The sequence below is a fragment of the Rhinolophus sinicus genome, chromosome 2 (genome assembly GCF_057876585.1).
Source record: "Rhinolophus sinicus isolate RSI-liver-muscle chromosome 2, RSI-T2T, whole genome shotgun sequence".
Taxonomy (NCBI): domain Eukaryota; kingdom Metazoa; phylum Chordata; class Mammalia; order Chiroptera; family Rhinolophidae; genus Rhinolophus; species Rhinolophus sinicus.
The window spans coordinates 149,008,567-149,034,478 of NC_142502.1; the positions used below are offsets into that span (position 1 = coordinate 149,008,567).

At 37.3% G+C, this 25,912-nt stretch overlaps 1 protein-coding gene across 5 annotated transcripts in view; it reads right to left on the reverse strand.

Moving 5' to 3' along the window:
• LOC109437798 (uncharacterized) overlaps window positions 1–25,912 on the reverse strand; it is an 802,202-nt gene that overhangs the window by 19,413 nt on the left and 756,877 nt on the right. For 2 of the 5 annotated variants that reach the window (XM_088796151.1, XM_088796150.1), the window contains exons 6-9: window positions 21,022–21,240; window positions 20,218–20,457; window positions 17,733–17,781; window positions 6,657–6,735 (exon numbers count right to left, since the gene is read on the reverse strand). In XM_088796151.1, the coding sequence (XP_088652277.1) occupies window positions 21,040–21,240 (201 nt within the window). In that variant the 3' untranslated portion in view covers window positions 6,657–6,735; window positions 17,733–17,781; window positions 20,218–20,457; window positions 21,022–21,039. Of the gene's footprint in view, window positions 1–616; window positions 4,430–6,656; window positions 6,736–15,551; window positions 16,937–17,732; window positions 17,782–20,217; window positions 20,458–21,021; window positions 21,241–25,912 lie in introns of those variants that run through there. The other 3 variants (XM_088796154.1, XM_088796153.1, XM_088796152.1) reach the window with 3 other exon arrangements.

Below are 25,912 nucleotides of genomic sequence, written 5' to 3' on the forward strand. Positions count from 1 at the left end.
TCATGAATACCAATGGAAAGATCCTAAATAAAATTTCACCATAACGATTACAGAATAACATTAAAAGTAATATTTTATAACTAAGTGGATCTTATGCCAGGAAAGCAAGGTGTTTAATATCAAGAAATCTAGTTACATAATTTATCATATTCATAAATATAAGGAAAAAATTCATATGATTTTCTCCAAAGATTCTAAAGGATATTTCATAAAATTCAACATTCCTAGAAAAATTCACTAAAATAGAAATTTGTTGATATTACCTTAAAATGATAAAAAAAATTATCTATCTCTGCCCAAATGTAATTGTTACCCTTAGCATGTAAGTACTAGAAGTGTCTCTATTAAGATAAAAGAATATAAAGAGTGCTCATTGTTTTCACAATTATCTAACATTAAACTTGAAAAATTACTCAGTAATTTTACTCAGATTAAATAAGAAAAATAAATGATCTTCAGAAAACCGGAAAGGAGGAGGTAAACTATTTAAATTTGAAGATAATATAATTGCACATACAAAAAATTCAAAAGAATCCAGTGAAATATACTCCAAACAAAGATAATTCAGTAGATAAAATGGCACAACATTAATATTCAGAATATATATGTTTCATATGTAAAAATGACAATTGAGTGAAAAATATTAAATCCCCATTTACAGTAGCAAAAACCATAAAAACAATATAGGAATAAGCTTTAAAAGATATATGAAAGACTCATATTATGCTTGCAGGAGATTTCTGTGGAAATAAAGATGTTCGGTAAAGTTGTAGGATACAAAATCAACATACAAAGATCAGTTGCATGTCTATACAATAACAATGAACTTTCAGAGAGAGAAATTAAGAAAACAATCCTTAATAACAATAACAACAAGAAATAAAGTAAAATAAAATATTTAGGAATAAATTAAACTGAGGCGGCAAAAGATCTGTACACTGCAACCTATAAAACATTGATGAAAGAAATTGAAGACACAAATAAAATGGAAAGATATCCTGTGTTCATGTATTAGAAGAATTGATATGGTTAAAATGTCCAGATTACTCACAGATATCTATAGATTCAATGTAATCCTTATCAAGATTTCAATGACTTTTTTTTTACAGAAATAGTAAAACAATCCCAAAATTCATATGAAACCATAAAAGACTGAATAGCCAAAGCAATCCTGAGAAAGAAGAACAAAACTGGAGGCATCATACTTCCTGATTTTAAATTATACTACAAAACTATAGTAATCAAAATAAGCCCATGAATATATAGTCAACAAAAATTTGACAAAGAAGCAAAGAATACTCAATTGGGAAGAGATAGTCTCATCAATAAATGGTATGGGAAAGTGGGATAATGACATGCAAAAGAATGAAACCAGATCTTTACCTTACACCATAAACAAAAATTAACTTGTTATGAATTAAAGACTTAAATGTAAGACTGAAATCATAACACTCTTAAGAGAAACAGAAACATCTTGACATTGGCCTTGGCAATGATTTTTTGGATATGACACCCAAAGCACAAGCAACAGAAGCAAAAATATACATGTGGGACTACATCAAATTTAACAAATTTCTACACAGCAAAAGAAATAATCAACAAAGTGAAAAGGCAATCTACTGAATGGGAAAAATATTTGCAAACCACATATTTAATCAGAAGTTAATATATAAAATATTTAATAAACTCATACAACTCAATAGCAAGAACAAAACATAATCTGATTAATAAATAGGCAAAAGATTTGAGTAGATACCATGTTTTCCCAAAAATAAGACTTAGCTGGACAATCAGCTCTAACACGTCTTTTGGAGCAAAAATTAATATAAGACCCAGTGTTATTTTACTATAAGACCCGATCTTTAATATAATATAATGTAATATAATATAGTATAACACAATACAATATAATATAAAATATAATATAAAAGACGAGGTCTTATATTAATTTTTGCTCCAAAAGACGCATTAGAGCTGATTGTCCAGCTAGGTCTTATTTTTGGGGAAACACAGTATATTTTTCCCGGGGAAACATGGTATTTTTCCAAAGAAGACATATAACAGGTCCACAAAAAGGTGTTTAATATCACTAATCATTAAGGAAATACAAATTAAAACTACAATGAAATGTCATCTCACACCTATTAGAATGGCTATTATCAAAAAGAGAAGTGATAATATGCTGACAAGGATGTGGATAAAAGGAAACCCTCATATACTGTTGGTGGAAATGTAAATTGTTATATCCACTATGGAAAACAGTATGGAGGTTCCTCAAAAAAAAATCAAAACAGAACTACCATATGATCCAGCAATTCCATGTCTGGATATATATGAAATCACTATCTTGAAGAGATATCTGCATCCCCGTGTTCATTGCAATATTATTTACAACAGCCAAGGCAAGGAAACAACCTAAATGTTCATTACAGAAGAATAAAGAAAATGCAGTATATATGTACAATGGAATATTATTCAGTCATAAAGAAGAGGAAATTCTGCCATTTGTGACCACATGAACCTTGAGGGCAATATGCTAAGTGAAATAAATCAGAGAGGGAAAGACAAATACCACGTGATCTCATTTATATGTAGAACCTAAAAGAACCTGAACTCATAGAAACAGAGCCAGGGATGGGGTGGGGGAGCTGTACAAATGAGTCAAGGTGGTCAAACGGTACAAACTTCCAGTTACAAGATAAGTTCTAGGGACATAATGTATAGCTTAGTGACTATAGTTAGCATTGCTATATTGTATATTTGAAAGTTGCTGAGAGTAGGTCTTAATAGTTCTCAACACACACAAAAATTTGACGTGTGTGAGCTGATGGTTGTGTTAACTTTATTGTGGTAATCATTTCACAATATATACATATATCGAATCATTACATTGTACACCTTAAACTTACACAATGTTACATGTCAATTATATCTCAATAAAGCTCAATTATATCTCAATAAAGAAAAGAAGAAAATTTCTTTGATCAACATACAATCTTGGTTGACAGTTATTCTCTCTGAGCACATTGAAGATATTATCACACTGTGCTCTGCCTCTCATTCTTGCTGTTGAGAAGTTAGCAGTCAGTTCATTAAACCATTGAAGGTTCTCATTTTTTCCTTGGTACTTTAATGTGTTTTGTGCTTCCGCAGTTTCATGTGTCTAGGTACTTGCTTTCCTGGTTAGAACTCATTTAGATTCATTAATTTGAAAATTGGTATTTTTAAAAAATAAGTTTTGGAAAATTCTCAAGCACTATGCTTTCGAATATTACCTTAGCCCCCTTCTTCCTTCCTCCTTTTTGAAATTTAATAAGGCATGTATTAGAACTTTTTGTTCCCCCATGTTGATTTAGCTTTTTAAATATTTTAAATATTTTGCCTCTCTTTGCTTTTCTTCCAGCTCACAAAATTTCTTTCTTGTCTAATCAAATTTTTCACCTATACATTGAGTTATATATTGTCTCTAGAAGTTATGTGTTGTTTCTTGTTTAAATATGCTTTCATATTTTTATAATCTTTACCTTTTTGATAATTTCAGTCTCTTATTTTCTTTCTTAGAATTTATTACAAACATTTACTTTATATTTGACATTTGCTTTGTTTTCTGAAGTTTCTACCTCATTTTGTTGTCTGCAAGTTTTAATGATTCTCACTCATGGTATCTTATTTTCTTGTGCATTTTGTACATATTTCTTGAATCGTTATTTGTAGGAATTCCTGGAGGCCTATACTGCAGTTTCACTAAAAGAAACACTGTTGTGTTTCAGCCACCAGCCTAGGATTTTTACCAAATTCTTTGTGTGTGTGTGTGTGTGTGTGTGTGTGTGTGTGTGTGTGTGCACGTTTGACACCCCATGTAGTATGAATTGTAATTGATATAACCATGTCATAACTGGCTTGTGGCTATGACTTTTAAAAGAAGATACCCCTTCTCTATCCTATGCAGAATTTCCAGATACGCACTTTAATTTGCCTTCCTTTGTCAGAGATCATGGGCTGGCGGTGTGCTGCTGACTGTAGTATGTTTACTTATGTTTTATATTATAGCAGGTATGTGGCCCTCAGAGCACTTAGTTGTATGCAGGAGTGTCTCATATTAGATTTCCCACTTAGGGTGACCCCAACACTTTGTCTCCCTATATCCTCAGAGATCAGGAAAACCAAAAGCTAAATTTACTTGACAGCCAATGTTCTCAAGACAAAGACAGATTCAGTATGTGTTCCTCTCTTTGTCCCTCTTTTGTTCTGAGTATTACTTACTAAGTTGTTACTTACACATGTTTTCAAAAGTAGTATAGATGATATAAAACAATTTAGTTGTTTTCAGAAGGGTCATTCACGGTAGCTACTGCTCAAGAAATATTTTTTGAATGGATGAATAATGAGTTTTCAGGTCCTCTTGTGTACTATTGATGGTTCATCCAAACTGTCATAAAGAATAGAAAAAAAATGTCCTTTTCAGGGGGAATTTCTCTGTATCAATACCTCTCCTATAAAGCAACACAGAATAAGAATTATGAGGGAAAAAGGAACACTTTTCCCCTCCTGGCCTTTGCTAAAAGAGAAGGGGGTTCAGGGGAAGAAGGAAACAAGAGGAAGAGAAAATGGAAAAAAAAAATGTAGAGGATGATGAGAGAACAGCTTGGAGGTAGAACTGTAAAGTACAGGCATCTGTATTTGGTGTTTCCTCATTCATGAGCACCTCTTACATTTCTCTTCCATACCTGGAACTATTGCCAAGTCTTCTACAGATGCTCCTGCATATCTACTGCCATAAATGAATGTATTTTGACTCTTGAGGGTTTCCCAGCCTCACACTCTGATCTCGTCCAGCATGCCACTACTCTACTGGATTAAAAGAGGAATCCAGTGGTTTACTGAAAAGTATGTTAAATTGAAGACTGTTTGCACAGTAAAGGAAAACCCTTCTTGTAAGTTCTCCAGAATCTATTTTAGGGACCTGCCACTCTTCTTTGAACTCTACTGCTCTTTTGCATTAGATCTTTCAGTAGAAATATGTTTCTCCTTCCACCTTATGTCTTGGGTGTGGTCTGAATCAGTGAAATTATTCCCTTTCTCAGAGCCACATTAACAGAAAGGTGGCTGCAGATAGGCTGGTTCTTCTATAAGTTATAATGCTTTTATTATCTCCCAAGATGCAGTATGTGACATCCTATAATGGGACTTAAATGTCAGGACCTATGACTTTTCTCAAGGTGAGCCATCTGCTCACTCCTTCCCTGTCTTCTAGCCACCATCTCACCCTCTCCCAAGGTCTGTGGGGCACTAATGTAACCACCACACACCCCCAAGGATCAGAACTTGACTAGTTTTTCATCCATGCATGTTTGCTGCAATGAACAAACATCTTACAAGAGCATTCTTGGGAAGAAATGGTATGATTTCTTGGGACAAGAAATAGCTTGTTAATGGCTGCCAATAACGAGCAGAGCACAAGAGTTGAGTTGATGGAATATGGCCTCCTTGCTTAATGGGAGCTGGTCACCGACATGCTGTCCACATGAGAAAAGAGCGTGTTAACTGGATGTCTAGAATATGGGCCACTTCATACATTGATTCTTAGGAAAGGCCACCACACCTGTTCAGTCATGTTTCTGCTTAGAAAACTTTCTTGCTTATGCATTCCTACAAGCAGGTACTCCAGCATGGGTTTTGCTACTGGGCATTGCCCCAATTTGCAAAAAGGAGTTTCCTGGGACCACCAATGTGGGCTTTCTCCACAATGAATCACTGCACCGGACTTCCTCCTGACATCACCCTTCAATCAAAAACTTTGCACAAAATGTCACTTTCAAAGTTGCGGTTTGGAAAAAAAAAAAAGTGTCTTTATAAAAAATTCATGGCCACAATGATCTGATAATGCAGTGTTCTGATACCAGCAGATGTTTTGTCTAACATGTTCCCTGAAGCTGTACTCTGTGCCTTCATATCTTTCATTTCCAGTTGCTATCTGCTGACTGTGGGATGTCATGTTCGTACCCTATAGCTATGCGCGGCAATTCGCATCTCACACCACTGCGCGTAATGAGCTTCACAAGATGCTTGTCGCAATAACTCCGTACTTCCCTAACCATATGGAACACAACACTCTAAAGCCCATAGACACTTTTTTTTATTACAGTTCAGATCCTTAAAACATAATCTGTGTGATGTCTAGTGAATGTACGTGAAGAGCTGCTGAAAACAAAGTTAACACTTGTTCACATCATCTGTTACAAATGTCCAATTTGGGACAATAAATTTCCTCAGAACCTGTTCTTTTGCTGACTCGTTGCTTTATCTTTTTTCCTTTTTCTCTCACGTAGTTTTTCTTTTCTTTCTTTTTTTTTTATATGAACTATGCATATGTATTAAATGGGATTTGTTGTCCCTAGATACCAATTTGCATAAAGTACAAGCCATCATTGGTTGGAGAGAAGCAAATTACTTCTCCGGCAAGATCACACTTTTTTTTTTTTTTTTAATTTTAACAAACCGCAGGCAGAGGCTGTTAACAGCACTTAGCCAGATATGCAAAGTATCACTTTTCTCAAAAGCAGCTTCATCAATGAGGGGGAAGGAAAAAAAAAGTGAGAGGTGATATTATTCAATTAAGTCCTATATAAAGCTGACCTGAAACACAAATGCCATACCTGTTCAACCACCTGTCCACCTGTCGGTAAGCTGAGCCTCTGCATACCCCCTTACGTTCAGGTCAGGTATTCAACTCTACTGGGGAAGAGAAAAAAAATAAAAATAAAATCAAGAGACTTAGCAAAAAAGTGAGACCAACTCAGCAGCTTTAAAAAAGAAAACTAATCTCTCAGTTTTTTTATCTGCTTCTCAGAAAACTCACTGTTTTTTTTATTATTTATTCATTCCTTTTTCAAGTTATTCTTGCCATTCTTTTCTTTGAGGCTTAATAATCAAGCAGCTTTCTGTCAACAGCTCTGCTTATAATTGTTGACTCAAAATGTCTTGTAAACTGGACCCACCTGCCACCTCTGCCCATCACTAAAAGCAGATTTTTCCTCACAGATGTATGAACAAGTGTGGGACATTTTGGATGTGGTCCCAGCATCCAGGTCCACACCAGTCCACGGCTTTCTCCTTCCCATTGCTTTTTTTTTTATGTACACCTGTGACAAGTTGGCAATTGCCTGGGTGATATCACAGAGACTTGCAAATTCCAGCTTGTCCCTCTGCTAAGCAGAGCTGTGCTAATTTTTGCTAAATAAAGAAACAAACAGCTCTCTCAGCCAAGAATCTCAGGCGATGAATGGGGGGGTGGAGGTAGGGGATGGAAGTTGTGAACCTTAGAAACATCTGGGAATAAATGATACTCTCCAACTTTTGATAAACTTGCCATAGAAACTTCAGGAGTCTGTGGTCTGACCTAGATGAACATTTCAGTTAAGTTTTAGTTCCAGGAGCTTTGATATGTGTTACAGAATAATTGGATTTTTAAGAACATTCTAACTAGAGTACATGCAATTTCTTTACAGGTAGCAAATTTATATTTTAACCATTGTAACCCCTAAAGATAAACAAGGAATAGTTAGTGAATTCTGCTCCCCTATCCGGGAAGGGGCACTGCATTATTATTCATGGAGGAGGATCAAAGAGACTTGAATATTTATATTGTTACATTATTTACTCCTATTGTTTTGTCAGGAGGTCAAGCAGAGATACAGAGATAGAAACAAATGAATGAGAAGCCAACTTAATTGGTGATGTGATGGTCTTACATCACCACCCACAATATCTCTGAGGAAGACACAGAAGGGACCAAAATTCACCATTCAGAAGTCAGAGTCTCTGAGAGTACGAATGTGTGTATGAGTGTGTGTGCTGTCATTATTGGATTACTAGTGCCTAGATAGCTGGTACTTATAAGGTGCTCAATACCTATTAGTAAAATGAATTAATGAATGACTGAGTTGTGAGTTAATGGACACATAAAGGAAGTGGGTTACACACAAAGAACTATTTATCTATCAATAACACTAGAGTAAAAGATTAATGAATTCCTGTGATGTAAGAGTTATTCCTCTAAGTTTCCTCAAAGAAACGTTTTTGAGTACCTAGATTGTTTTAGAACATAAATTAAGCACAGCTGATAGTGAAATTAATACGATAGAATCTGGGAGTCTGTGGTTGTAGAAATGGTATAGATTTTGGAATAGAAACAAACAAAAGAACACCATGTACTAGCTCATTGAACTTGGGTAAATTATTTAATCTTCCTTGAGCTTTAGTTTCCTCTTCTGTGAAGCAGGGAAAAATACCTATAGCAAAGGAATGTTTTGATGATTAAATGAGATTAATTAATATTAAGCTCCTGGTACATAGTAAATGCTCACTGAGTGTTGATTTCCTTATTTCCCTGCCCCTAAGAACTTACAGTTTAATCCTACGCTTCTAAAACAGACTAAAATTTCCCCAATAGAAGATAATCTTGGAAGATCGAGAGAGGTACAGAGAACTACTTCTTCTGAAAAGAAAAATGCATGAAAGTAGGAACCTTTTTGTTTTCATGTCTTGCCCCTTGTCTGTGCACAGGATGTTTTACCTTCCTTAAAACCTTCATTTCTTCCATTCAGTTATCCAAATTCTATTCAATTATCCAATTTCTAAACCCTCAGTGTTTAGGAAACAGGGTTTCAGAGCTCACAGGTGGGCTTTTGGATTTTTCGTTTAACTTCAAAACATAAATATTTCTGTTTTACTGTGATCTACCAGTTGTCTTTGGCTGCATAACAAATAACCCCCAAACTTAGTATTTTGAAATAGCAATGGAGTCTGTCTTATAGTAAATGAATTTGCTGAATGGATGGCTGCCTTTCTGGTTTAGCTTAAATCCACTCGTGTGGATGCATTTAACTGGACATTGTAAAAAGTGTTGAACATTGTAAAAAGGACTCATATTGTTGGTGCTGACTGTTATCTGGAGCTTTTTTGGTTTTCCTCCATGTGGTCTCTCATCCTCCAGTAGACAAGACTGGTTTCCTTCTGTGGCAGTCTCAGGTCAATATTCCAACAGGGTGAACATGGAAGCTGTGTGGCCTCTTAATGATAAAGGTTCAGAACTTGCAGAAAGTCATTTCTGCCACACTTTATTGGACAAAACAAGTCATATGTTGAACCCAGATTCTAAGGGGTAGAAAAGTAGATTCTACTTGTGGTTCGGAGGCATGCCAATGTCATGTTGCAAAAAGTTGTGCATATTGGAATTGGAAGTATTTGTACCCAGTCAACCTCAGATGCCCCCCCTTGATATTGAGGATTGTGTCCAAGTTCTCTTTGGGTGGGGCTTTTTCTCTAACCCCCTTTGTGAATGTCTGTCCTTATACACTATCTAGTTTCCAAAGACCTTTATAAAGGTGCTTAGTGCTTATAAGCACTAAGTTTCTATTTCTAGTTTTACAGTCATTAATGTGTTCTTCTAAGCAAAGGATTGTCAAATCTAGCTTCATTCTTTTTTCCTTACTATATGATTTCTGCAAGGGTAAGAAGTGGTAGAAAATTATTTTAATGTGGATACAACATATGCTACCTTTCTATAAAGCCTACATAAAAAGGAAGAAAGATCTCAATCAAACAACCCAACTTTATGCCTCAGGAACTAGAAAAGTTAACAGAAAGAAGGAAATAATAAATATCAGAGCTCAAATAAATCAAATAGAGAACAGAAAAAAAATAGGAAAAATCAATAGAGGTTAGAGTTGGTTTTTTGAAAAAATAAACAAAATCAGCAATCCCTTAGCTACACTAGGAAAAATAAAATAAGACTCAAATAAATAAAATCTGAAATGAAAAAGAAGACATTTCAACAGGTATCTCAGAAATAAAAAGGATCATAATGGACTATTTTGAATAATCATGTGAACAAATTGGATAACTTAGAAGAAATGGATAAATCCCTAGAAACATAAAACCTCCCAAGACTGAATATAAAAGAAACAGAAAGTCTGAACAGACTAATCAAAATTAGGATGTTGAAGTAATAATCAAAAAGCTTCCAACAAAGAAAAGTCCAGAACCAGATGCCGTCATGTCTGAATTGTACCAAACATTCAAAAGAGAATGTATTGATTTGCATGTTTAATAGCAGTGTAGTACTGTACACTCAGGCAAATTCTTGTCTGACTACCTAACACTTTGAGAGTTCGGGCATATCATTTTAACAATGTTGAGAGGGTGGATTCCTGTTCTTGAATTAGCAAGAGATTTTTTAAAAAGTGAGGTATCGGTATCACATTCTCTTAATCAAACAGTACAAATCCTACAAGGGCTGCAATCAAGTCACTGTATGCTCCCATATGAACAATCAACTATCAGCCATTTCCCTCCAAATAGATTTTTTAAATGGTGGAGAATTTAAAAAGAAAAAAAAAAAAAAAATACTCCTTTTTATTGTGCCCACCACTGAAAGAGGCAGAACTTAGAAGAAGAAAGAATGGGAGACATAAAAAAGGAGCAAACACCACCTCCCACACACACACATATAACCCATCATTAAACACACAACAGTTTGGCTTATGATGGAGAGGGGGAGAGACAGATATAGATCCTTTGAAGAAATAGGAAAGAAACAAGATAATGCAGAGCCATGGAAGATAAGAGAGAAAGGAAACTTCAAGAGGAAGGGAGTAATCAACAGGACTGCATGTGGCATAGGGTATTGGCTATAAAAAGGCCTTTTGAACTTGGAAGTCAGATTTGAGAATGCTCTTTGAGTGAAGTGCAATGGATAAAACATAGCTTTAGGTGGTAAAAATGGGGAGGTTGTTCAAGAGCAGACCCTTTTTAGGGGTGTCTGACAGAAAAAAAGGAGAAAGAGGGAGTTAGAACAGTAGCTTTCAGGGAGGATTCTTATTTTTATGATACAAATTCCTAAGTTTATCTTTAGTAGTGGGGAGATATAAAAATTACTTATTAAGCACCTACTATGTGTTTGACAGTTTTCAGCACTAGAGACACAGCAGCGAAAAAATAGGCAAAGATCTTTGCCTCTTGTGATTTACATCTTAGTGGGAAAAGGCAGGAAATAAAATAAACAAACTGTATAATTTGTTAGATGCTAATATGTGTTATGGAAGAGAAATATTCTCAAGTAATATTCAGTCTTTCAAGAGGAAGAAATACCTCTTCCTCCAAGATAAAGAGTAAAAATTTTAGATGAAACTAGAAAGACACTCTTAAATGGAGAGGGTGTTAGGACAGTTGAGTCATTTTGTACTGAAACATGGCCTTTTATCTCTGCTTTGGCTTAATACTTCTCTTAGCGTATGTCTGTCAACACTTTGCTGAGCCCCTACGTCCCTCACCATATTTACGTCTCTCCATATTAACATATATTGGAGGACTAACTACTGATGTACAAACGTGGTCCCTTCATTATGGATGATGATATAATTCACAGTAACCAAGGTAGTACATTTTCCAATTACACATTCTATTGTCTCATTAGCTGTCATACGTCACCTTCACCTACCTATCAACTAGCACATTTTACTTCATTATGTGCCCACAGTCGTCTTTAGTGACAATGAGCATATTCTGAATTGTCACAACAAGCCCTAATTTCAAGCAGCAAAACATGTTCCAGTTGCATTTTAAAGCAAGTGTATGTATATATTATGGTTTCAGCAAATAAATTGAGTGTAATAGAATTGATTTCATTCCCCCCTCCCCATATTTGTATATGATATATTTCTTTGAACTGTCTTTTTTTCAGAGTAACATCCAATTTTTCACAATGGTTGGGGGACTCTACATTTGTAGCCTCAAATATAATGGCTCATAATGTTTGAATAGCTTGCTCAAGGTTACGTAACATATGAAGGTCTTGCTCACGGTCCTTACAGGTTGGCTCTCTAGAATAGTTAACAATTCCAGAAACAATAAGGCAGCCCTGCAAAGCATCTGTGAAAAAGGTCCCTGAAAGTGGGAAGAATTCTAGAAAAAGCAGATTCATTCAGCCTGAACTATGTTCTGCCTCCTGAGTCAACCTCTATCATTTTTCTTTGGAATTCTGTTTGTTCAAGATTGTAATGTCCTTTTCAAGCTATTATCAGAGATACACAAATATTCACAACTGCTTTAAATTTATATCTGTTTGATTCCCCATTTAAATCCATGAACTGGAATAGTGAAATGATGCGAACTATCTCCATGTCTGAATTCTTGTATGTGATATGTGAATGTTCCAAGTCCCAGCTTCACTATCACTCCCTAATTCTGCTCTCTGCTGCAGATGCCTGAGATCCAGAAACTCTACAGTGTCCCTGACTAGAAACCTTGTCCAAGTTTCCATCTCAATTAGAAAATGTTATTTTCCATCACACTATAAGCAAACTCAAGCCTTAGTCCCTTTTGCTTCCAGCTCTTCCTTAGCACAGACCCTAGGCCCTAATGGACATCCCTCTAACTGCCTGATGCTTTCTTAAAACAGTCTTTTCCCACTCCCCCTTGACCTCAAATATTCCAAAACTATACTTCTGGAAATTCCCAATTAAAAATTCTTCCGCAGTTCTATAACCAGTGACGCTACCAATGCAATTCAGACAGTGGCCAATTTTATCTCCTCCTGTATTCTTCCTTTAGATTTTTCCAGTTGGACTAATTTAATCCCCTTCCCGACACCCCCCCCTTTCCTAAATCCATATTCACAGTCTTATTAGTGGGAGGTAAAGGCCATTAAATCCTAAAGGTTTCTGCTAAATTTCTTCATTCCTCTTTTGCCAAGAGGAGGAAGCTGTGTGTTTCTGCTGGGTTTGCTAGTAATGGGATTTTCCCCCCTTTTCCTTAACACAGTTCTATAATTAATGCATGTTTCTTTGATTCTACATTTATATTTAACACATTTTAAAAGGTACAAGATGTGTGTTAAAGATGCTTCTTGTTCCCTTGTGATTATTCAGTACAGAGGAGCCATGTAAGGATTATGAGCAGAACTCACAGGAAGGAGGGGTAGACTATTGACAAAGATTCCCCAGAGCAGAAGCCATGGGAAAGGAAAGTTCATGGACTTGGAAACTCTTGCACCACCTGCTGGTAATTTAGGAAAGCAATTAAATGCCAGAGATGGACTGAGGCACTCATTCTGGCATTTGGGACCAACCGCACGCTTCGGGTATCGTTTTATCATAGGAGCCTGGAAAGACTGTGCTTAAACTTATGGAAAACTTGGTCTTGGCATTTCACGCCCCCCCTAGATAACTGGCTGATTTTTAAAAGAACCCTTTCTCCTTCAAGCCATTCCAACCGTACCTCAGCCTTGGGACAGCTTCAGGTTTTTGGACACCTCTCTTTTTACTCGACCTGCCTCCTTGGCGGGTTCCTAAGTGGACTCTTTCTCTCCAGTTCTTGGAGCTCATTCCCAAAGAATAGTGTCTACTTTGTTGTTACGTGAAAGTGCCTTGAAGCATTCACTTGAGGCAAGGAGACTTAGATACCAGGGTGACTTACAATTCATAGAGAAGGGAAGCTCTGGGGAGAGGAAGGAAAGAGCGCAAGCTAGAGCATCCAGGATGCCCTGCATCCAGGATACCCTGAGCTGCATCTCTCAGTTGCATGAATGGACATCCAGCAGTCATTGTATTGATAAGGAAGCTATAATACTAGAAGCTACTTAGCATGTAATTGTCACTCAATATGACTGACCACTGCTGAGTAACTCGGAGGTTTAAAAGATCCAGGTGATTCCTGCAGCCATAGTTCTCAACCCTTATAGTACGTAAACATCACCTAGGGAGCTTGCTAAATTGGTGGATACCTGGGCTCTGTCTTAGGGATCCAGATTCAATAGGTGATGTTTCATAGGTGACGTAGGGCTCTAGAGTCTGCACATCTAATAAGGCCTCTCAATGGTTTTGATGCTCAGACCACACTTTAAGAAACACTGAAAGCAGCCAATAGAGTAAAAGTTCTCTTATTGCTTCCATTTCCAAAAATTATTTCTCCAGTTATATCCTCTATCCTTTTATCTTCTTCATAGTGGCTGTTTTGTAAGAAAAGCAGGATTAGTGTTAGAAAATTAGAGACTACAGATGAATAAAAATAAAAAATAAATAAATAACATAATCTAAACTCATAGACAGAGAGCTAACCCATATTAAGCTGTTAACTTGTAATTTCTTCCAGAATTTTTGTACGTACACACTATATATACCAGGGGTGCCAAAAAAAATGTCTACAAGTAGACACTTCGGTCAACGTTGCTCAAGCAGTGGTTCGCCATAATCAGAAGTGTCTGGACACTGATGGTAACCACTTTGAGCACCTCTTGTAATCACAGAAGTCAAACGTGACTTGTAGTCATCTTTTGTTATCAGTATATGTTGAATATTACAATTTTAATAGATTTTTCCTTTCTTAAAATGTATATACATTTTTGGCAGGTATTTTATATATATATATATTTATATATACACACATATATACATATATACATACATACATATATGTGTATATAAAAATATATATATATATATATATATATATATATATATATATATGTTGTAGGTTGTTTTGTTCACCTATCAATATAGCATGAATGTCTTTGCATGTTGACAAATCTGTAATATCTTCATCATCATTTTAACGGCTATTCTATTAGGCATATGTATGATTATTTAGCCAGTGCCCTACTGTTGAATATTTAGATTTCCCCAATAGTTATACATTATAGATAACCCTGTGATGAATCTTTCTGTGTACATGCCTACTTGTTCAATCTTTTCTTTAGGACATATTTCTAGTGGCAGAATTGTCAAGTGAAAGGATAATAGATTTTTAGGCTTTTAATAAGTTGCTAAATGTCCCCTAAGAATGTCCCCTAAGAAATGTTTTTTGATTTACCTTCTCAGCAGCACTTTATAAAAGTGAGGAAACACATTTGCCAATCTGTATGTTATCGTTTTTAAAAAGCAAATAAACAAAAAATGATTACTCATATGCTCTGATATAAAACAATTATTTTTATTGTTTTAAGTGCATTTATTTGACTCATAGAGAGTTAAAAACTATGTTTGTCACTTAAAGTTCTTATTTTATGAACTGTGTGTTCACATTTGTTTGCCACTATATTCTTGCAAAATTTGTCTTTTTCTTATTAATTAGGAAGAACTGTTCACATATTAAGTATCTTAACACTTTGTTGGCTACATATTTGCAAATATAGTTCTTAGAACATTTTGTTCATGATATTTTTAACTGGTTTGTTGTTTTGTTATTCAGATATTGATTTTTATGAAGTAAAAATGCACATTTTAAAAAATAATGTACGTCTTCCATTTAATATGTGGAAAGACCTACTTCAAAGCTATACATTCACTTAAATTTTCTTTCATCATTTTTATAGTTTATTTTTACATTTAAGTCTTTGATCCAGCTGAAAATTTTCTTAATATGGAAGACTAATTTTATTTTCCATATTGTCAATCTGTTGTATTAAAAGCTATCAGTCCCCCTTTTTTTTATGAGAGAAAATTCTGAACAACTGTCCAAGTTATATACACATGCATTGTCTGGGAGAAACAAAACAAAATCTCTCTTTAGAGGGGGCTCTCTTACACTAGCCTCATGGACAACTTTCTCTTGCAGTTGATTTTGAGATTTGCTAAGCTATATGACTTCCAGAGGAAGCCACCAGCCTTCTCATCCCACTATGTGCTGGTCAACAGGTTAGTAACTCTATTGTACCTCAGATAAATTAGCAAGCAAAGCACAAGATAACAGAAGAAACCCCGTATGGTTTAATATCGATATTTTATTGTACACTCCAATTCCGTTCCATTCTCTCCCAGCATTTTATATACTTACCAACTGCAACATTAGAAAATGAAATGAGCCCAAAGTGAGTGCAGATAAGTATTTTGCCCCCAGCTGTGTCAAGGTGTGCCCCTTCTTCTCTCTGAATCTTTTGTAAAATGGGTAGATGTGTGCATTATTCTGCTCAGGCTGGCATAACAAGATATCATAGACTGGATGGCTTAAACAACAGAAATTTATCTTCTCACAGTTCTGGAGCCTGGAAGTTCAAGAGCAAGTTACCAGCAGAGTTGGTTTCTGCTGAGGCTTCTCTTATTGGTTTGAAAACAGCCAGCTTCTCACTGTGTCCTCACATGGCATTTCCTCTGTGCATGTGCACAGAAAGAGATTCCTGGTGTCTCTCCCTCTCTTTATGAAGACACCAGTCCTATTGGATTAGAATTCCACCCTTATAATCTCATTTAATCTTATTTACCTCCTTAAAGATCCTATCTCCTAATACAGTCATATCAGGGTTAGGACTTCAACTTAATGAATTTTGGGGGGACATAATTCAGTCCATAACAATATGGCTATATAGATCTCATACAAATGTAAACATTTTGAAAACATTTTTCAAATAAGTGTCAGTAGCTTGGGAGAAGGAGCCTAAAAATGCAAATTGCATTTCCACTGAAGTCAGCACCTCTGTTGTCAGTGTGTCAAATATACCCAGGGCTGTGCTGGAAGCTCCCAAGCGTTCAAAAGAAGGATTCAGCATAAGACCTACGCTTTAATGGCACGGTCTCTCAATGTAGGGAGGTGACATCAACCTTTGAAACAATGAGAGAACAGCACAAAACCCAGTAATTAAGAGCAAGATGGAGCCTCAAATAATACTCTGATGCATGAGACAATCAGATAGGAGATTCACCTTTAGAGTTCAAATACTGAAGGCATGGTGAGCCTATGGTCTATCCCCTGAGACTTCCCACATTCAGAGGCAAAGCAGAAGGGTGCATTACATTTCCTCTGAGAAAACTCTGTTGTTCGAGTGTTGGCTTGTTCTGAATGGATGCAGGTGGCCCTTGTATGCGCTGGTGGAATCTAACTGGTTGATGCCTGGACAGAATGGAGTGTCTCCCAGATACATTAGCCATGTTAGCTTCAGAGAGACCTGTGAGTTAGATTACAGGACACGTTAGAGTTTTGGACCAATGGAAAAAAGGAAATAGCATTGACACTTTCTTTTCTGAAAATTAACATTACTATAGAAAATGGAAACCTGTGTGAGCCAAGAGGGCAGGTCATTCTAACCAGTCCTCTCATTTCTGCAGAGAAGGAAAAAGGTGAGTTTATGGAGACAAGTGCCAGCCTTTTCAGAGACATGTAGTGGCATTAGTGTTCTAAAAGCAGATGATCCCAAACACCAAACTGGTGAGAAGCCAGGAAAACATAGCAAGGGCAGGAGGAGGGCAGAGCAGGGCCACGAATGCTGGTAATGAGGGGTGCATCACAGCACAGCTACGGTAAATCCTGCCCTCTCCCCGGTGACAGCCCTTCCTCTCCTGCCCCTTGTCCCTTCCCATGCAAAGCCGGTTGCTAAATACCTGGATGTAAGCCCCACAAGTGGAGCTACCTGAAGTGGTTTAACCCACTGCCAGTGTTGTACCAATCATTCAACAATTCCCACAGCTGCTTTTGTGAGAAGCCTCTCTCTTAAGCCTCTGGTTTAAGAATTTAGAGTAATCATGTAAAAATGATACCCCTGTGCTCCATGAGCCGCTGAATCTCACTAATGCTGGATCCCAGAAGAGGGTTTATTAATGGTGAGCTGCAGTGCCTCTCTCTCGGCTCATGTTTCACACGGATCTCTCTTATGGATTCAGCTGTAAACCTCACTGCTGATAAAGGGAGTATAATGAACCCCCCTGCTCCATGAGAATGAAATCTAGGGCTGATGGAGTAGTTACCTGCGGCACCTCCTGGCGCTACAGCAGGCGGAAGAGGTGTGCTTCATGGCTGTGGGAAATAAAGGTACATTTCAGGCTTTTCTCTGCCATAGTGAAAGAGGCTGCATTTAAAGATCAATATTTGGGACTGGAAAGGTGCTATAATTTCTGAAATAGCTCCATGGCAATTGATTTCTCAATTCTCCACTGCTAACAGGATGAAGGCCTTCTCATTTTTATGTAATCGCAATAAAAATAAATAACACCTTGGAATCTCTGGATCCCATGAACTAGATCATTCTAGAATATGTTTGGGCTCAGGACTTCTCCCATTTTGTTCTGACAGTGAACAACTTGGACACTGTTTTTTCTACTAGAAGTCCTGAGGGGTGCTGAGCCTAACACCACAGTTGTCTCCCTGAACCCCACCATTCACAGTCCTCCCCCATCCAAAATTGGCAAGAGAAATGACAGTTCCCGTCTTAGATGAGAACACTTTCTAGAACCCAGGTATAAGACTGGTTGGCATACATTATAACAAATCCCATTTTTTGGATGTAGAAATTCACTCTTAAAATAGATTGACTATGTATCAAGCTTCCTTTCCCAAACACTCACACCCAGTATTTCATTTGTCACTTAAACCGTCAAGCAAAGGGCTAAGAGAATCTTGTCCTAGACATGATAAAACTGAGGCACACAGATGTGAGGCCACTTGCTAAAGACACAGCAGTTTAGCTATGGAACAAGGACTGGAATACAGGTTTGCTGGGCTTCTAACAAAGGCCACTTTCAAACATGCCCTTTCTCTCAAACTAAGGGGTTACCTTATCAGATTATGTATTAAAAACTAAAAAAAACAAAAACAAAAACAAAAACAAAAAAAACAACTAAAAACAATTAAAAATTGGCTCTCTGAAGAGATTAATGATTTCAAACAGATAGCTCCCGAGTAAGACATTTTTCTCTGATTTTTCTGATCATATAGGGTGACAGGTAAAACTTAAACCATTTGTTCCAAGTGCCCAAGCAGATAAACCCTGGATTGAAGCATCATTTACACCTTCTTGCAGGATGCATGGCTCAGGCCTTGGTTACTTTGGTGTGCAGCGAGAAGTTTTACTTTTGGAGATGCCACTTCCAGGTAATTGGCCATCCTGGTAGAATGTTGTGGTGTCATTCAAAGCATGTTTCAGTTAACGGTATAATAACATCCTTGGAAAAGGCATCCGTTCGTGTGGAATGACTAAGACAAACACTGGAGAACTGAACTCTCAGTTATGAAGGAACAACCAAAACCCCACTAGTGTGACCTCTCTGGAAAGACATACAGACACATACGCATAAATATCTGCCGATAACATTAATTGGTACTTTGTCATAAAAACCACACTTTTATGGGACCCCCACAGATAACCACTCCTGCCTCATCTGAACTGACACTGCTGTCTTAAATTTACTATTGAACTTACCTAACCTTAAAAAAAAAAAAAAAAAGCACCTCATTTGACTCACTGCTTACTGAATAAAGGATTAGTATTATCTTTCTTCCTCCAGTGAACTTTCTTGCACTTCATCCTCAGTAGATTGTACGTCTTTGTGTTTCTCTGACAAGATGTCACTACTGAGCAAATCACAGGTCTTAATTCTGCCCAGTTCATGCAGTGATCACTTTTTATTCAGAATTGCTGGAGGTCATCTCAATGGGAGGAATGAGTAGGAACGAGAACTTACCCCCAACTTGAATTCAAGTAACTTCCAAGCACTTCCTAGAGCAGGAACAAAGATGAAAGGGGCCCCAAATTATGGGAGTATTTGAAATAACAAGGCAAGGGTGTCCTTTGAAATATATTCAGCCACATTTGTTTGCCTTCAAGTCAGATCACCTTAACCAAGGACATTGGGTGGCAGGAACAAATGGTTAATGATTGTGGAAGGAACCTGGCCCATTGGCTTTTCTTCCTTTCTCTTTCTTTTACTTATCTTTTCATATTATTTTTATTTTTTTTAACTTTGGCTAGAATGCCCAGTAGGAGTGCCGACTGGAAGATCGGCTGTCTTTTGAACTGGAGACATCACAGGAAAGTGGGGAGGCTCCAAATTGCTAACCTGAGGCCGGAGCAAAAACTTTTTTTCGTTGAAGGGACTGCTTTTTTTTTTTTCCTACCCCTTCATCGAATGGCATCCCAAGTCCTGCTGGATTGCAACTGTCTTTGTTCCTGCAGCCAAGCCTTATAGCTGGCTCACACTCTGCCATGCTCATAACCTCACACTAGAAAGGAGATTACAAAGAGGGGCAAACACCCTAGAGGGTTCCCCTTTATCAGAACCTTCCCTGTCAGTTGGGCTCCTCATTTCCTGAGCCCTCCTCTGATTATTAGTGTACTGACGGAATAAAAATAACCTCATATTCCTACATGAATCATAAATAAAACCCTTTTATTTCATCAAAGAGGTTGGCAGGTTTATAGTCCTTTGCAATGCAGGCACGATGTGAATGACATACCTTTAATTTTGCTGACAAGCTCATCAGGGTTCGAATGAAAAAAAGAGTGAAAAGTGGGCGACTTCGAAAATGGTCGTGCGGGGGGCTTCTTGGTGAGGATAAATATTTCACCTTGCCACTATAATCAGGGAACCAACGGATCTTGGTAATGAACTGTTCAATTACAGCCCACTTCTGACTCTTCGAAACTGCTTAAGCAACAGTATCACAGTGATTATTGCTGACTCAGATGAAAGCAACCTGTGAAGAAAGAAAGAAGGGGGGAAAGTAAAAAAAAAGAGGTGTGGTGGGAAAAGAAAGCCATTTGAAAGTTAACATCACTGGATTATCAAACAACATGATGTGGAGCTGGGCAATGGAAAAAGTATATCCCTCCCACCCCACTCTTGTCCATTCCCTCCCTATCTAAACCATCTTAATGATTCCATGAATGCTCCAAATTTTCATTAATCCAGACTTGAGCTCTCCAAATAGGGGAGCCAGCAAGGCAAAGCTCCATAGTTCGTATACCCAGTTCATTCGCCTTTGATTTCTGTTAAGTATGATATAGGCTAGGGCAAAGTCCTACTTCTAAAGGACAAACTGCATGCATAGCAATGTTCTTAGAGTTGACTTTCGTGCAAGTGTGTCTTCTGCTTCCTTTTTAGAGTCAGGAAGAATCAAAGGAGAGAGAGAAACTCTAGATGCTGGGTTCCTAAATTATTGACCTTAACTTTTCCAGAGCCTCAACAAAGCTTTGGAGATGAGGGTTTTAATTAGGAAAAAGTAAAGGGAAAAAATGGAAATTTTTGAAAAGTTAATTACTGGAAAAGGAAAGATGCTTCACTTTGTGACGAGACTTTTTGGTGAGTCAGTCCAAGACACAGGGTGAACAGCCCGAAATGATGAGCTTTTATACGGCTGGCTTTGGGGCTCCCAACTTAACTTGGGATTTGTTTTTGCTGCCAAATCTAAATTTTGTTCCATTATTGGAGAAATTTTAGCAAGAGTAATAGTTGCCACCAGTGATCTGCAGGCTTCTTCCTATAAAACAAACAAACAAACAAATGAGAACAGGTCAAACTTTACAAGGCATAAAACTTTAAGACAGCTAAGCAAGATATAAAAGTTAGTATGAACTGGGAAAGAAAGTATACTTTTCTCTTTTCAACTGAACTACAACCTTCTTGAGGACAAAAGCCATGTTTTATTCTAATTACATACCTTCCATGGAGCCTAAAATCATGCAAGTCTCCGGTTTCCTAGGGACATAAGAAGCAGGATAAGGGTCATTCAAGGAATTGCTGGAGACCAAGGAGCTCTGGCTATTCTACAAAGTTCCAATACTCAACCTCATGGATCCAGGCAATCCACGAGTCTTCAGATCATCCCAAATGAGACGGCTTTTTGCTTTATGAGTCCCTTGGGGGTTTTGTTTGTTTATTTGTTTTTTTGTTTTAACAGTGGTAACACAAAATTTACCATCTTGATATTAAGTATATAGTTCAGTGGAATTAAATAGAATCATAATATTGTGCAACCATCACCACCTCTTTTCATCTTATAAAACTGAAACTCTCTATCCATTAAACGCTAACTCCCCAATCCCCACCCCTACCCCCAGACCCTGGTAACCATTATTCTACTTTCGGCCTCTATGATTTTGACTACTTTAAGTACCTCATATAAGAGTGGAAACGTATAGATTTATCTTTTCATGACTAACTTATTTCATCTAGCATTTCCTCATGGTTCATCCGTGTTGTAGTATATGTCAGACTTTCCTTCCTTTTTAAGGTTAAATTTCCATTGTGTGTATATACCACATTTTTCTTGTTCATTCATCTATCAGTGAACACCTGGGTTGCTTCCACATTTTATCTGTTGTGAATAATGTGTACAAATATTTCTTCAAGACCCTGCTTTCGATTCTTTGGGGATTACCCAGAAATGGATTTATAGGATCATATGGTATTTGTACTTTCAATTTTTTGAGAAACTGCCATACTTTTTCCCTCAGCAGCTGTATCATTTTACATTCCCACCAACAGTATACAAGGTTACCAATTTCTCCAATTCTCACCAACACTTGTTATTTTCTACTTTTTGATAGTAGTCATCCTAATGTGAGTGAAGTGGTATCTCGTTGTAGTTTTTATTTGCATTTCCCTAATAATTAACAACCTCGAGAATCTTTTCATGTGCGTATTTGCTATCTCTATATCTCTTTTAGAGAAATGTCTCTTTGAGTTATTGGCTCACTTTGTGAATTGGGTTGTTTGTTTTTTGTTGTTGAGTATTAAGTGTTCTCTGTATATTCTAGATACTAATCTTGATCAGATATATTATTAACAAATAGTTTCTCCCCATCTCTGGGTTTACTTTTTACTCTGTTGATATTTTGATGCACAAAATGTTTACATTTTCATGAAATCAAATTTGTCTATTTTTTTTTCGTTGCCCTTGCCTTTGGTATCATCTCCAAGAAATCATCACCAAATCCAATGTTGGGAAGATTTTGCCCTATGTTTTCTTTTAAGAATTTATAGTTTCTGGTCTTACATTTTTGTCTTTGATCCATTTTGAGTTAATTTTTGTATATAGTGTTACGTAAGGGTCCAACTTTATTCTGCTGCATGTGGATATCCAGTTTATCAGCATATTTGTTGGAAAGACTGCTCTTTCCCCCCGAATGGTCTTGGCACCCTTGAGTCCCTTGATTTAAAAACAAAACAAAACAAAACAAAAATTCTATATACTTGTGATTCTGAAAAGAATCTTATCAGGAAGGTGCTATTTTACCAGCTTTACAGATGAGGACACTGTGACTCGAAGTTCAATATCATGCCAAAGATGATACAGACAGATATCTCTTAATCAGCATCCCAATTCTTGAGGAAAGAGTGTTTGTCTTGAGGACAAATGATGGTTGAGAGACCTATTCCACACATCTGAGTTTTAATAATGAAATGTACAGTAAAGAGATAATACTTGTACTTCCGGACAAAAAGTTGCAAGGTAGCCCATAGGAGGAAAAGACATCTAAAAGTAGAAATGACAACACACTGCTCTTGTTTCTCTAGTTGAACACACATGCTTACACTATGGTCAAGAAAACCTGGCCTATGATAGATTTTCAGGATCTGTTCCAGCTGCTACGGGCTCAAGCACGAGACCCTCAGGCTGTGTGAGAAAGCATCTGAGGGCACAAGGAAGGTATGCCCAGCCTAAGACCACCTGGGAAACAGGATACTCTCACAAATTACCCTAAGAGTGGAGAAAGAGTAAATTTGAACATCGAGGCTTTTTTTTAGCAACATGCATTTCATCAGAGCCTGCTATTCTTAGCATATTTATGGTCGTAAAAGGAATAAAACATTAATTTAAAAATATCAATCTATCCTCACACACTAAGCCATGTATATTATCTACCAAACAAGTGCCATGCAGATCAAATGCACAATGAAGCACTGGGGGTGAAACCTAAAATAGAGACCCAAGGGGCTAACATAAAGCATGTTTCTTCACCGTCTGTAAGTTTATAGCAAATACCTGAGCACTTTACTATTCTCCAGGCATTGTACTAGATGTTTCATATCTGTAATTATCAAAACTCTTCACAGAAGACTATGAGGACGGTGTCTTAGTCAAAATTCAAGCAAGAAAAAGGAAACCCTCCGTATCAGAGAGGATTTAGGACAGATAATGTGAGATAGTGAATAGATAACACAGGTAATGCAAGCATTGAGAAGCCAAACGGGGCGTGGTGAGGCAGCCACATATTGATGGGGAAAAGAAGAAGGTAGAATTTCACAAGCCCAGAGTGAACTAGAACCACAGAGGAGCTATTTCTGGAAGTGCCAGGCAAGGTAGAGACACTATGGGAGAAATTCCTTGGCATCCCTCTTTTCTCTGCCCTCCATTCTCCCACAGTGCCTCCCATTGGCCAAAAAAACAGAGATATGCATTTACAGGGTGAGCACTCTGAAATACAGAACAGGGAAGAAGAAAGGCAGAAAATGGATCTGAGGACAGACAGGGCAAGGACAGGCGCAGGAGGTGTTATGACGTCATTACACATACGTAGATACTGACGTTCAAATAGGCTGTGGTTTACCCAAGGTCATACAACTAGTAACTGCAGAATAAAGATTTCAATCTAGACTTTAGTATTCAGCAGGCACTGTATTAGACACTTCATAAATGTGTCACTACCCCTTACAACACCACTGCGAGAAGTCCCAGTGGCCCACACCTTTCCAATGTGCTATTCCTGCCCTTTGTGCTAAACTAGACAACAAGAGGAAAAGTTCTCGGTGACCTGGGATGCTCCTGGATTGCAGAATCACACTGAACCCCTGGCCTGTTCCAAACTTGCCCAGATAAAAGATACTGATCCTCTGAAGTAAGCAGATCACTTTGTAGTGAGGTTGTTTCAATGGCAACCTGAGTGTTTTTCCAAGGGTCCTCAGATTAAGATTTCTGTACCTCACGTTTCCCTCTTGATTTTTGCTCTTGTACTGTCAGCTTTGATTTCAGACTCTGGTTTGGTCCATTGGGTCTGGCCTGGACTGTACTACATGCTGAAGCCTGAAGACCACAGAGTAGAGCCCTTTTCAATTTAATCAATTAATGAATGCCGCACTGGTTCAAACTGGTTAACTCCACGTCTCCTGATATTGATATTAACTGTCCTCTGAGTAACACACTTCAGTCTTATCTTGTCCTTTGGCTTCAGCCCACTTCTTCCCCCTCTCTGTGTTAAATATGTCAGTGTCAAATTTCTATTCCTGGCTGTTGATATAATAAAAAGTTTCCAAATCATGGTACTCAGACAAATGCCATCTGCTAGGCTAGATCCTTGAAGCTTGTCTAAAATCAGCCACTGCTCCTCTCCATAGAACCTTCAGTTTAAGTTTTCACCAGGGAGTAACTGTTTGTTGGTGGGCAGCTGATGAGGATATTCTCCCCGTTGGTCAATGCAGGAGTCTTTTCTTACAAAGCTTACATGCACTCCCTGAAAAGATTGCTTCTATGCATGTGATTAATTTATGAAGAAACACGTCTGTATCTGAGAGATACAGAAAGAAAACGAAATGGAAAGAAGGGAAGAGAAAAAAACTGATGAAACCATAGCGAAAGACAAAATCAACTCTATTGAATTCTAGATTGCCATCTTGTCAGGATTTTTGCAAGATTCCTCTGTCACTCTTTTAATTTTCATTACTTTCTATTTTCTTTGAATAAGCACAGAAGCAGGTTCTAATTTTACCAGAGGCTTTTCATCAAATCAGACGTTTTATTCTCCCTAGGTTATCCTTGTTGCAAAAACATGTCTCTTTTCAAAGCTTGCATAATATTAGTTAACTCTAGTGGGGTACAGTTTCTTGAACCCACATGGTGAAGATGCAAACATTATTCTTTAACCTGAGTCCAGTTATCTTTTTATCACAGAGACTGACATTCTAAGTAGCCAGAGTCTTTCACAGAACCTCTGAGGTTTATGAAAATTTCCTTAATCACTAGCTGTGCAGACTGAACTTTTTGAACTTAAAGCAAGTCATATCTCCTTTCAATGTTTTGAGGAACCTCAGATTCTTGATGCTCCTATTTCTAACCTGGTATAAGGAAGTCTTTTTTTTATAATTAAAGGAGCCTTGTTTCTAGCAGGATTTGCCACTCCTCCTCTCTGGCACAATGACCACATAAAAGGTCC